Source organism: Petromyzon marinus, chromosome 58 (genome assembly GCF_048934315.1).
Source record: "Petromyzon marinus isolate PM22_M1 ecotype Great Lakes invasive population chromosome 58, UKy_Petmar_22M1.pri1.0, whole genome shotgun sequence".
Taxonomy (NCBI): domain Eukaryota; kingdom Metazoa; phylum Chordata; class Hyperoartia; order Petromyzontiformes; family Petromyzontidae; genus Petromyzon; species Petromyzon marinus.
The window spans coordinates 9094217-9103514 of NC_133724.1; the positions used below are offsets into that span (position 1 = coordinate 9094217).

Consider the following 9298-nt stretch of genomic DNA (forward strand, 5'->3'; position numbering starts at 1 on the left):
AAAGTGTCACGTTGACAAAAGACAAAATAGTTCACTACTTTATCCCACCGGGGTGTTGTTGAATGGTGAATCCACAACATTTACAACTTTTTTGTTTTATTATTGAAACGGCTGCACGCCACATGGACCTAAAAACTCAATCCCCCCCCCTGTACAATAACACGGGATAATAAACCGTGTGGGTTGTCAGCTATGGTGATATAGCCGTGCAATCACGAGGAAATGGACCACTTGTGAGTGTATCACAATATAAGAAGAGGTTTTACCCTTTATGACAATAAAACAGCTCTGTTAATGTGTTAAAACGCCAAACTGAAACTTTTCGCAAGAAATCCGCGTCTGCATTGACCACACACAATGCTTGTGGTGAACATGAAAACTAACAAATGCGATAAAACCAATCGGTTTGAAAGACAATTCATCATCATCATCATCTACTAATTGTTTATTGTTTGAATGTTCATCACAGGTGCTGTGTGGTTAACGCAGACGTGAGTTTGGTGTATTAACATCTTAACCACCGCCTGTTCTATTTGCCAGAAAGGTTAAAACGCCTATTATTCTGCGAAGGGGGCCTTGCCCGAAACGTCGCCACCCACAAAACGTTCCGTGGCGTCTAGCCCCACCTCGTGGTCAGCCTCCACCACCACCACCACGTGCTGCGGCGGGCAAGCGGCTCGGCGTGACTTTTATTAACTAAGAAGCAACAGCACGCGACTTTACCACGGGATTACTCGGTTTAAAACAACAACAACAACAGTTTGTTTGTCCTCCTTCAAGTTGCTCGTCTGAACCATGTCGGACAACGAAGACAAGTGAGTGTGTAGCTCAGACGCGGGGTGCCTGTGTGGCGTGGGGCGACTGCAGCCGAGAGACGCATCCTGCGTGTAGGCCGCGGGGCTTGGGAATTGATGGAAAACAACAGTCGGTCAGTCAGTCAACCAGAGTAAAACAACAGTCGGTCAGTCAGTCAACCAGAGTAAAACAACAGTAGGTCAGTCAGTCAACCAGAGTAAAACAACAGTCAGTCAGCCAATCAGGAAACTACTAGAATAAACCAACAGTCAGTCAGTCAATCAGTCAACCACTAGAGTTAACAGTCAGTCAACCCCTAGAGTAAAACAACAGTCAGTCAACCCCTAGAGTAAAACAACAGTCAGTCAACCCCTAGAGTAAAACAACAGTCAGCTAGTCAGTCAACCCCTAGAGTAAAACAACAGTCAGTCAACCACCAGAGTAAAACAACAGTCGGTCAGTCAGGCTTCACGGTGGCTATGAGATGTTAACTACCTCGCCTGCTATACAGGAGGTCTGTCTCTCATCATCATCATCATGGTGGCTATGAGATGTTAACTACCTCGCCAGGTATACAGGAGGTCTGTGTCTCTCTCTCATCATCATCACGGTGGCTATGAGATGTTAATTCCCTCGCCTGGTGTACAGGAGGTCTGTGTCTCTCTCATCATCACCACGGTGGCTATGAGATGTTAACTACCTCGCCAGGTCTACAGGAGGTCTGTGTCTCTCTCTCATCATCATCACGGTGGCTATGAGATGTTAACTACCTCGCCCGCTATACAGGAGGTCTGTGTCTCTCTCATCATCACCATCATCACGGTGACTATGAGATGTTAACTACCTCGCCTGGTATACAGGAGGTCTGTGTCTCATCATCATCACGGTGGCTATGAGATGTTAACTACCTCGCCAGGTCTACAGGAGGTCTGTGTCTCTCATCATCATCACGGTGGCTATGAGATGTTAACTACTTCACCTGGTGTACAGGAGGTATGTGTCTATCATCATCATCACGGTGGCTATGAGATGTTAACTACCTCGCCTGGTATACAGGAGGTCTGTGTCTCATCATCATCACGGTGGCTATGAGATGTTAACTACCTCGCCTGGTATACAGGAGGTCTATGTCTCTCTCATCATCATCATCACGGTGGCTATGAGATGTTAACTCCCTCGCCTGGTGTACAGGAGGTCTGTGTCTCTCTCACCATCATCACGGTGGCTATGAGATGTTAACTACCTCGCCAGGTGTACAGGAGGTCGTGGGTTCGAGCCCGACCCTGCTGCTGCTGCTGTATATTTTTAGTTTTGCGTCTCTCTCTCCCCGTGGTGGTCGCGTGGATTTGTCTCCGGGTCGTCCCGTTTTTTCCCCTCCACGTTTAGAATCAACATCACGCTTGTAACAGTGTTTAGCAGCTTCACATTTCCACGTGATGAGCCACTAAGTCGGGCTATCATTTGTGGGACAGCCCAGTGCTGCCTTAACCTGGTAAAATAAATAAACACAAATTTCGATTTAAAGCTTTCGTGACTGCAAGGATTCATCTTCTTTGGTTCTTTCGGTAAAGTCACGTAGAATGAGAATAAAATAATAAATTGATAAAATAAAATAACACAATATTATTCTCACGACGTTTCGGCCACAACACAAGCGGCCTTCATCAGGTGAAGGGGACGAGACTGTCTGGAGGACAGCGCTGATGAAGGCCGCTTGTGTTGTGGCCGAAACGTCGTGAGAATTTTTATTGTGTTATTTTATTTTATCAATTTATTATTTTATTCTCATTCTACGTGGTGACTTTACCGAAAGAACCAAAGAAGATGAATCCTTGCAGTCACGAAAGCTTTAAATCGAAATTTAGTTTTCTAGTTTCTAGGTGCTGGGTGGTGATGGCTCCAAGATGTCTTCATCTAGCAGTGGTTGATGATAGAACGTGTGTGTGCTGACTCCCCTCTCCGCCCCGGGTTTACATCTCCAGTTTCGATGGAGATGATTTTGCTGAAGATGAGGAGGCGATGGACGACCTCGACAATGCCGAGGAGGTGATGGCATCGCCATTAGCGTCACCGTCATGTCCGTCACCTTCCCGTGTCTCCCTTCACCTCGTCTTCACCCCGTCTTCACCCCGTCTTCACCCCGTCTTCACCCCGTCTTCACCTCGTCTTCACCTCATCTTGACCTCGTCTTCACCCCGTCTTCACCTCGTCTTCACCTCGTCTTCACCTTGTCTTCACCTCGTCTTCACCTCGTCTTCACCCCGTCTTCACCTCGTCTTCACCCCGTCTTCACCTCGTCTTCACCCCGTCTTCACCTCGTCTTCACCCTGTCTTCACCTCGTCTTCACCCCGTCTTCACCGCGTCTTCACCCCGTCTTCACCTCGTCTTCACCCAGTCTTCACCCCGTCTTCACCTCGTCTTCACCCCGTCTTCACCTCGTCTTCACCTCGTCTTCACCCCGTCTTCACCTCGTCTTCACCCCGTCTTCACCCCGTCTTCACCCCGTCTTCACCCCGTCTTCACCTCGTCTTCACCTCGTCTTGACCCCGTCTTCACCTCGTCTTCACCCAGTCTTCACCTCGTCTTCACCTCGTCTTCACCCCGTCTTCACCCCGTCTTCACCTCGTCTTCACCCCGTCTTCACCTCGTCTTCACCCCGTCTTCACCCCGTCTTCACGTCGTCTTCACCTCGTCTTCACCCCGTCTTCACCTCGTCTTCACCTCGTCTTCACCGCGTCTTCACCCCGTCTTCACCTCGTCTTCACCTCGTCTTCACCCCGTCTTCACCTCGTCTTCACCTCGTCTTCACCCCGTCTTCACCCCGTCTTCACCTCGTCTTCACCTCGTCTTGACCCCCTCTTCACCCCGTCTTCACCTCGTCTTCACCTCGTCTTCACCCTGTCTTTACCTCGTCTTCACCCCGTCTTCACCCCGTCTTCACCCCGTCTTCACCTCGTCTTCACCTCGTCTTCACCCCGTCTTCACCCCGTCTTCACCTCGTCTTCACCTCGTCTTCACCCCGTCTTCACCCCGTCTTCACCTCGTCTTCACCTCGTCTTGACCCCCTCTTCACCCCGTCTTCACCTCGTCTTCACCTCGTCTTCACCCTGTCTTTACCTCGTCTTCACCCCGTCTTCACCCCGTCTTCACCCCGTCTTCACCTCGTCTTCACCTCGTCTTCACCCCGTCTTCACCCCGTCTTCACCCCGTCTTCACCCCGTCTTCACCCCGTCTTCACCCCGTCTTCACCTCGTCTTCACCCCGTCTTGACCCCGTCTTCACCTCGTCTTCACCTCGTCTTCACCCCATCTTCACCCCGTCTTCACCTCGTCTTCACCTCGTCTTCACCCCGTCTTCACTTCGTCTTCACCTCGTCTTCCCTCTCCATGCGCGTCCCAATGTCGTGTATCCCTGTGTCTCACTGTGTCTCCCTGTGTCTCCCTGTCTCACTGTGTCTCCCTGTGTCTCCCTCCACATCACTGTGTCTCCCTGTGTCTCCCTGTGTCTCACTGTCTCACTGTGTCTCACTGTGTCTCCCTGTGTCTCACTGTGTCTCACTGTCTCCCTGTGTTTCCCTGTGTCTCCCTTTGTCTCACTGTCTCACTGTGTCTCACTTTGTCTCACTTTGTCTCCCTGTGTCTCTCTGTGTCTCCCTGTGTCTCCCTCCACATCACTTTGTCTCACTGTGTCTCACTTTGTCTCACTGTGTCTCCCTGTGTCTCACTTTGTCTCACTGTGTCTCACTGTGTCTCCCTGTGTCTCCCTGTGTCTCACTTTGTCTCACTGTGTCGCACTGTCTCACTGTGTGTCACTTTGTCTCACTGTGTCTCCCTGTGTCTCACTGTGTCTCCCTGTGTCTCCCTGTGTCTCCCTGTCTCCCTGTGTCTCCCTGTGTCTCCCTGTGTCTCCCTCATCACTGTGTCTCCCTGTGTCTCCCTGTGTCTCACTTTGTCTCCCTGTCTCCCTGTGTCTCACTGTGTCTCACTTTGTCTCCCTCTGTCTCACTGTGTCTCAATGTGTCTCACTGTCTCCCTGTGTCTCACTGTGTCTCACTGTCTCCCTGTGTCTCCCTGTGTCTCCCTGTGTCTCACTGTCTCCCTGTGTCTCACTGTGTCTCACTTTGTCTCCCTGTGTCTCCCTGTGTCTCACTGTGTCTCACTGTGTCTCCCTGTGTCTCACTGTCTCCCTGTGTCTCACTGTCTCCCTGTGTCTCCCTGTGTCTTCCTGTGTCTCACTTTGTCTCACTTTGTCTCCCTGTGTCTCACTTTGTTTCCCTGTGTCTCCCTGTGTCTCCCTGTGTCTCACTTTGTCTCCCTGTCTCACTGTCTCCCTGTGTCTCCCTTTGTCTCACTGTGTCTCACTGTGTCTGCCTGTGTCTCACTTTGTCTCCCTGTGTCTCCCTTTGTCTCACTTTGTCTCCCTGTGTCTCCCTGTGTCTCCCTGTGTCTCCCTCCACATCACTGTCTCCCTGTGTCTCCCTGTGTCTCACTGTGTCTCCCTGTGTCTCCCTTTGTCTCCCTGTGTCTCCCTGTGTCTCACTTTGTCTCACTTTGTCTCCCTGTCTCACTGTCTCCCTGTGTCTCCCTTTGTCTCACTGTGTCTCACTGTGTCTGCCTGTGTCTCACTTTGTCTCCCTGTGTCTCCCTGTGTCTCACTTTGTCTCCCTGTGTCTCCCTGTGTCTCCCTCCACATCACTGTCTCCCTGTGTCTCACTGTGTCTCACTGTGTCTCACTTTGTCTCCCTGTGTCTCACTTTGTCTCCCTGTGTCTCCCTGTGTCTCCCTGTGTCTCACTTTGTCTCACTGTGTCTTCCTGTGTCTCACTGTGTCTCCCTCCACATCACTTTGTCTCACTGTGTCTCCGTGTCTCACTGTGTCTCCCTCCACATCACTGTGTCTCCCTGTGTCTCACTTTGTCTCACTTTGTCTCCCTGTGTCTCACTGTGTCTCCCTGTGTCTCACTTTGTCTCACTTTGTCTCCCTGTGTCTCCCTGTGTCTCACTGTCTTACTGTGTCTCACTGTGTCTCCCTGTGTCTCACTGTGTCTCCCTCCACATCACTTTGTCTCACTTTGTCTCACTGTGTCTCACTTCGTCTCACTTTGTCTCACTGTGTCTCCCTCCACATCACTATCTCCCTTTTCATGTCCCTGTGTCTCCCTTCACCTCCCTGTGTCTCCCTCCACATCACATGTGCCTCCCTTCATCTCCCTGTGTCTCCCTTCACCTCCTTGTGTCTCCCTCCACATCACATGTGTCTCCCTTCATCTCCCTGTGTCTCCCTTCACCTCCTTGTGTCTCCCTCCACATCACATGTGTCTCCCTTCATCTCCCTGTGTCTCCCTTCATCTCCCTGTGTCTCCCTTCACCTCCCTGTGTCTCCCTCCATGTTACATGTGTCTCCCTTCATCTCCATGTGTCTCCCATCAGGTCCCTGTCTCCCTCTTCACATCCCTGTGCCTCCCTCTGCCCCACCGTCTCCCCTCATCTCACTCTCTCTTATCTCCCTGTGTTACCCTTCTATCTCCCTGTGTCTCCCTTTGTCTCCCTGTGTCTCCCTGTGTCTCACTTTGTCTCACTTTGTCTCCCTGTCTCACTGTCTCCCTGTGTCTCCCTTTGTCTCACTGTGTCTCACTGTGTCTGCCTGTGTCTCACTTTGTCTCCCTGTGTCTCCCTGTGTCTCACTTTGTCTCCCTGTGTCTCCCTGTGTCTCCCTCCACATCACTGTCTCCCTGTGTCTCACTGTGTCTCACTGTGTCTCACTTTGTCTCCCTGTGTCTCACTTTGTCTCCCTGTGTCTCCCTGTGTCTCCCTGTGTCTCACTTTGTCTCACTGTGTCTTCCTGTGTCTCACTGTGTCTCCCTCCACATCACTTTGTCTCACTGTGTCTCCGTGTCTCACTGTGTCTCCCTCCACATCACTGTGTCTCCCTGTGTCTCACTTTGTCTCACTTTGTCTCCCTGTGTCTCACTGTGTCTCCCTGTGTCTCACTTTGTCTCACTTTGTCTCCCTGTGTCTCCCTGTGTCTCACTGTCTTACTGTGTCTCACTGTGTCTCCCTGTGTCTCACTGTGTCTCCCTCCACATCACTTTGTCTCACTTTGTCTCACTGTGTCTCACTTCGTCTCACTTTGTCTCACTGTGTCTCCCTCCACATCACTATCTCCCTTTTCATGTCCCTGTGTCTCCCTTCACCTCCCTGTGTCTCCCTCCACATCACATGTGCCTCCCTTCATCTCCCTGTGTCTCCCTTCACCTCCTTGTGTCTCCCTCCACATCACATGTGTCTCCCTTCATCTCCCTGTGTCTCCCTTCACCTCCTTGTGTCTCCCTCCACATCACATGTGTCTCCCTTCATCTCCCTGTGTCTCCCTTCATCTCCCTGTGTCTCCCTTCACCTCCCTGTGTCTCCCTCCATGTTACATGTGTCTCCCTTCATCTCCATGTGTCTCCCATCAGGTCCCTGTCTCCCTCTTCACATCCCTGTGCCTCCCTCTGCCCCACCGTCTCCCCTCATCTCACTCTCTCTTATCTCCCTGTGTTACCCTTCTATCTCCCTGTGTCTCCCTTAATCTCCCTGTGTCTCCCTTCTATCTCCCTGTGTCTCCCTTAATCTCCCTGTTTCTCCCTTCTATATCCCTGTGTCTCCCTTCAAGTCCCTGTCTCCCGCATCACGTCCCCGTCCTTCCCCTGCCTCGTTGTGTCTCCTTCCATCTCCCTGTCTCCCTTCCGTCTCCCTGTGTCTCCCTCCACCTCGCGATGTCTCCCGTGACCTCGCCGTGACTACTCTCCCCCCGTGTCTTTCCACGTGCCACCAAGTCTCCACGAGTCTCCCCCAGCGTCTCCCCACGTGTCCGTCTCTCCCCCGTGTGCGCGCACGCGTCCCAGTGTGACCCTGTCTACATGGCGCGTTATCCTTGTCTGTGTCTCTCTGTCTCTGCTGCCCGTGTGTGAGCAGGAGGGCGAGGAGAGAGTGGAGGTGCTCGCTGCGGGAGATGGGACCCCCGGTGCGGCGAAGAGAATCACCACTCCGTACATGACAAAGTACGAGAGGGCGAGAGTCCTGGGCACTCGCGCCCTGCAGATCGCGTGAGTCTCGCACAGCAAAGACTGCTATGTGAACTGGTCCCGGGGCTCTCCTAGGTCGACTCGGCCTCAAATGAGTACCTGGTTGCGGTGTGTAAACGTCGCCACCGGGCAGACGAAGGCGGCCGGCCGTGGTGCTGGCAACCCGCCACCTCGTGTGTCGCCCCGGCCTCTGTAAATCTACTCGCCAACAGCACTTGCCCCAACGGTCTGTTAACGCTATCCGGGGGATCTTTGTCTTCGTGGTGTGTGTGTGTGTGAGCAGCATGTGTGCCCCAGTCATGGTGGAGTTGGAAGGAGAAACCGATCCACTGCAGATCGCTATCAAGGAACTCAAGTGAGTCGAACCAGGGGTCCATAATGCACACCGTGTCAACCCACAACGGTTTAGCCCGTATTCTTGTACAGGCAAAATTGAGTTTTCAGGTCAATACGGCGTACAGCCGTTTGGATACGGGCAAAAAAAGAACGTATCTATTTGCTTGCGATGGGACTTTGTAAGATGAACGTTGAGATTGATAAGGGCACGGGGTGACCAACAAGGTATGAATTTGTCTGTAATAAGTTAGGGCACTGATAAGGGGTTGACTGGCCGTGTCGGAGATGATGCTCAGCTGGCACTGCTGAGATTCTCTGCTCAATCTCCGAGTCCAATAAAAGGAACAACTGCCACTGGGAGTCCCCTAGGGCTATAATGCAGCAGGGCATTGGGGTGGTTGACATGAGAGGTGATGTAAGGCGCGTTGAGCAGCTGTGAGCATTGATGTGCGCACCATTCCACAGGCAAATCCCTAAATCCTCGTGTGCATTTGCAGGGCTCGGAAAATACCCATCATCATCAGGAGGTATCTGCCAGACGGGAGCTACGAAGACTGGGGAGTGGATGAACTCATAGTCACGGACTGAACACACACATGGTTATTAAGATTCGTGGGGATGGAGGGTCAGGACTCGGTTCCAGGAGACTGGGTCTCAGGGTCTTGAGACTCTGCTCCAGGAGACCGGGTCTCAGGGTCTTGAGACTCTGCTCCAGGAGACCTGAATCTCAGAATGTGGCAAATTTTAGTGTTGTGTAGACTTTTACGTGTCATTAAATGAAACAAAAACGCATCAAGAATTGTACATTTCCGAATTTGACAAGTTGTATCGTTGTAATTTTTTTGCAAATAAACATTTGAAAAAATCAGCCTAGCGTACCACGTTCTCTCAGCTGTGCAAATGACATTGACCATCTGCTGCCCTATTGAACAACTATTGAAGGTGTCAGACAATAGTGAACACGTCCCTTGAACTGAGGAACCTCGTTAAGAGCCTTGGGCAAAAGGATTGGGAAGAAATTACAAAGTGGTTCATTGCAAGGGAAGCAGAAAGAGAGGTTTTGTGTTCTGGAGCATTCTGGTGATGAGATGTTAACTAGCT

At 51.6% G+C, this 9298-nt stretch overlaps 1 protein-coding gene across 1 annotated transcript; it reads left to right on the forward strand.

Moving 5' to 3' along the window:
- The first annotated feature begins 610 nt into the window (after positions 1–610).
- Positions 611–9065, forward strand: POLR2F (RNA polymerase II, I and III subunit F). Its single transcript, XM_032976226.2, has 5 exons — positions 611–815; positions 2778–2841; positions 7752–7882; positions 8145–8216; positions 8695–9065. The coding sequence occupies exons 1-5, from the start codon at positions 796–798 to the stop codon at positions 8783–8785; spliced, it is 378 nt and encodes a 125-aa protein (XP_032832117.1). The 5' UTR covers positions 611–795; the 3' UTR covers positions 8786–9065.
- The last annotated feature ends 233 nt before the right edge of the window (positions 9066–9298 follow it).

What these genes read in the sequence shown, in the direction of transcription:
- POLR2F (XM_032976226.2), top strand. Translation starts at nt 796, where the DNA reads ATGTCGGACAACGAAGACAA. An exon ending in ACCTCGACAATGCCGAGGAG is followed by an intron (nt 2,842 to 7,751) that starts GTGATGGCATCG and finishes GTGTGTGAGCAG; the next exon opens with GAGGGCGAGGAGAGAGTGGA. An exon ending in ACTCGCGCCCTGCAGATCGC is followed by an intron (nt 7,883 to 8,144) that starts GTGAGTCTCGCA and finishes GTGTGTGAGCAG; the next exon opens with CATGTGTGCCCCAGTCATGG.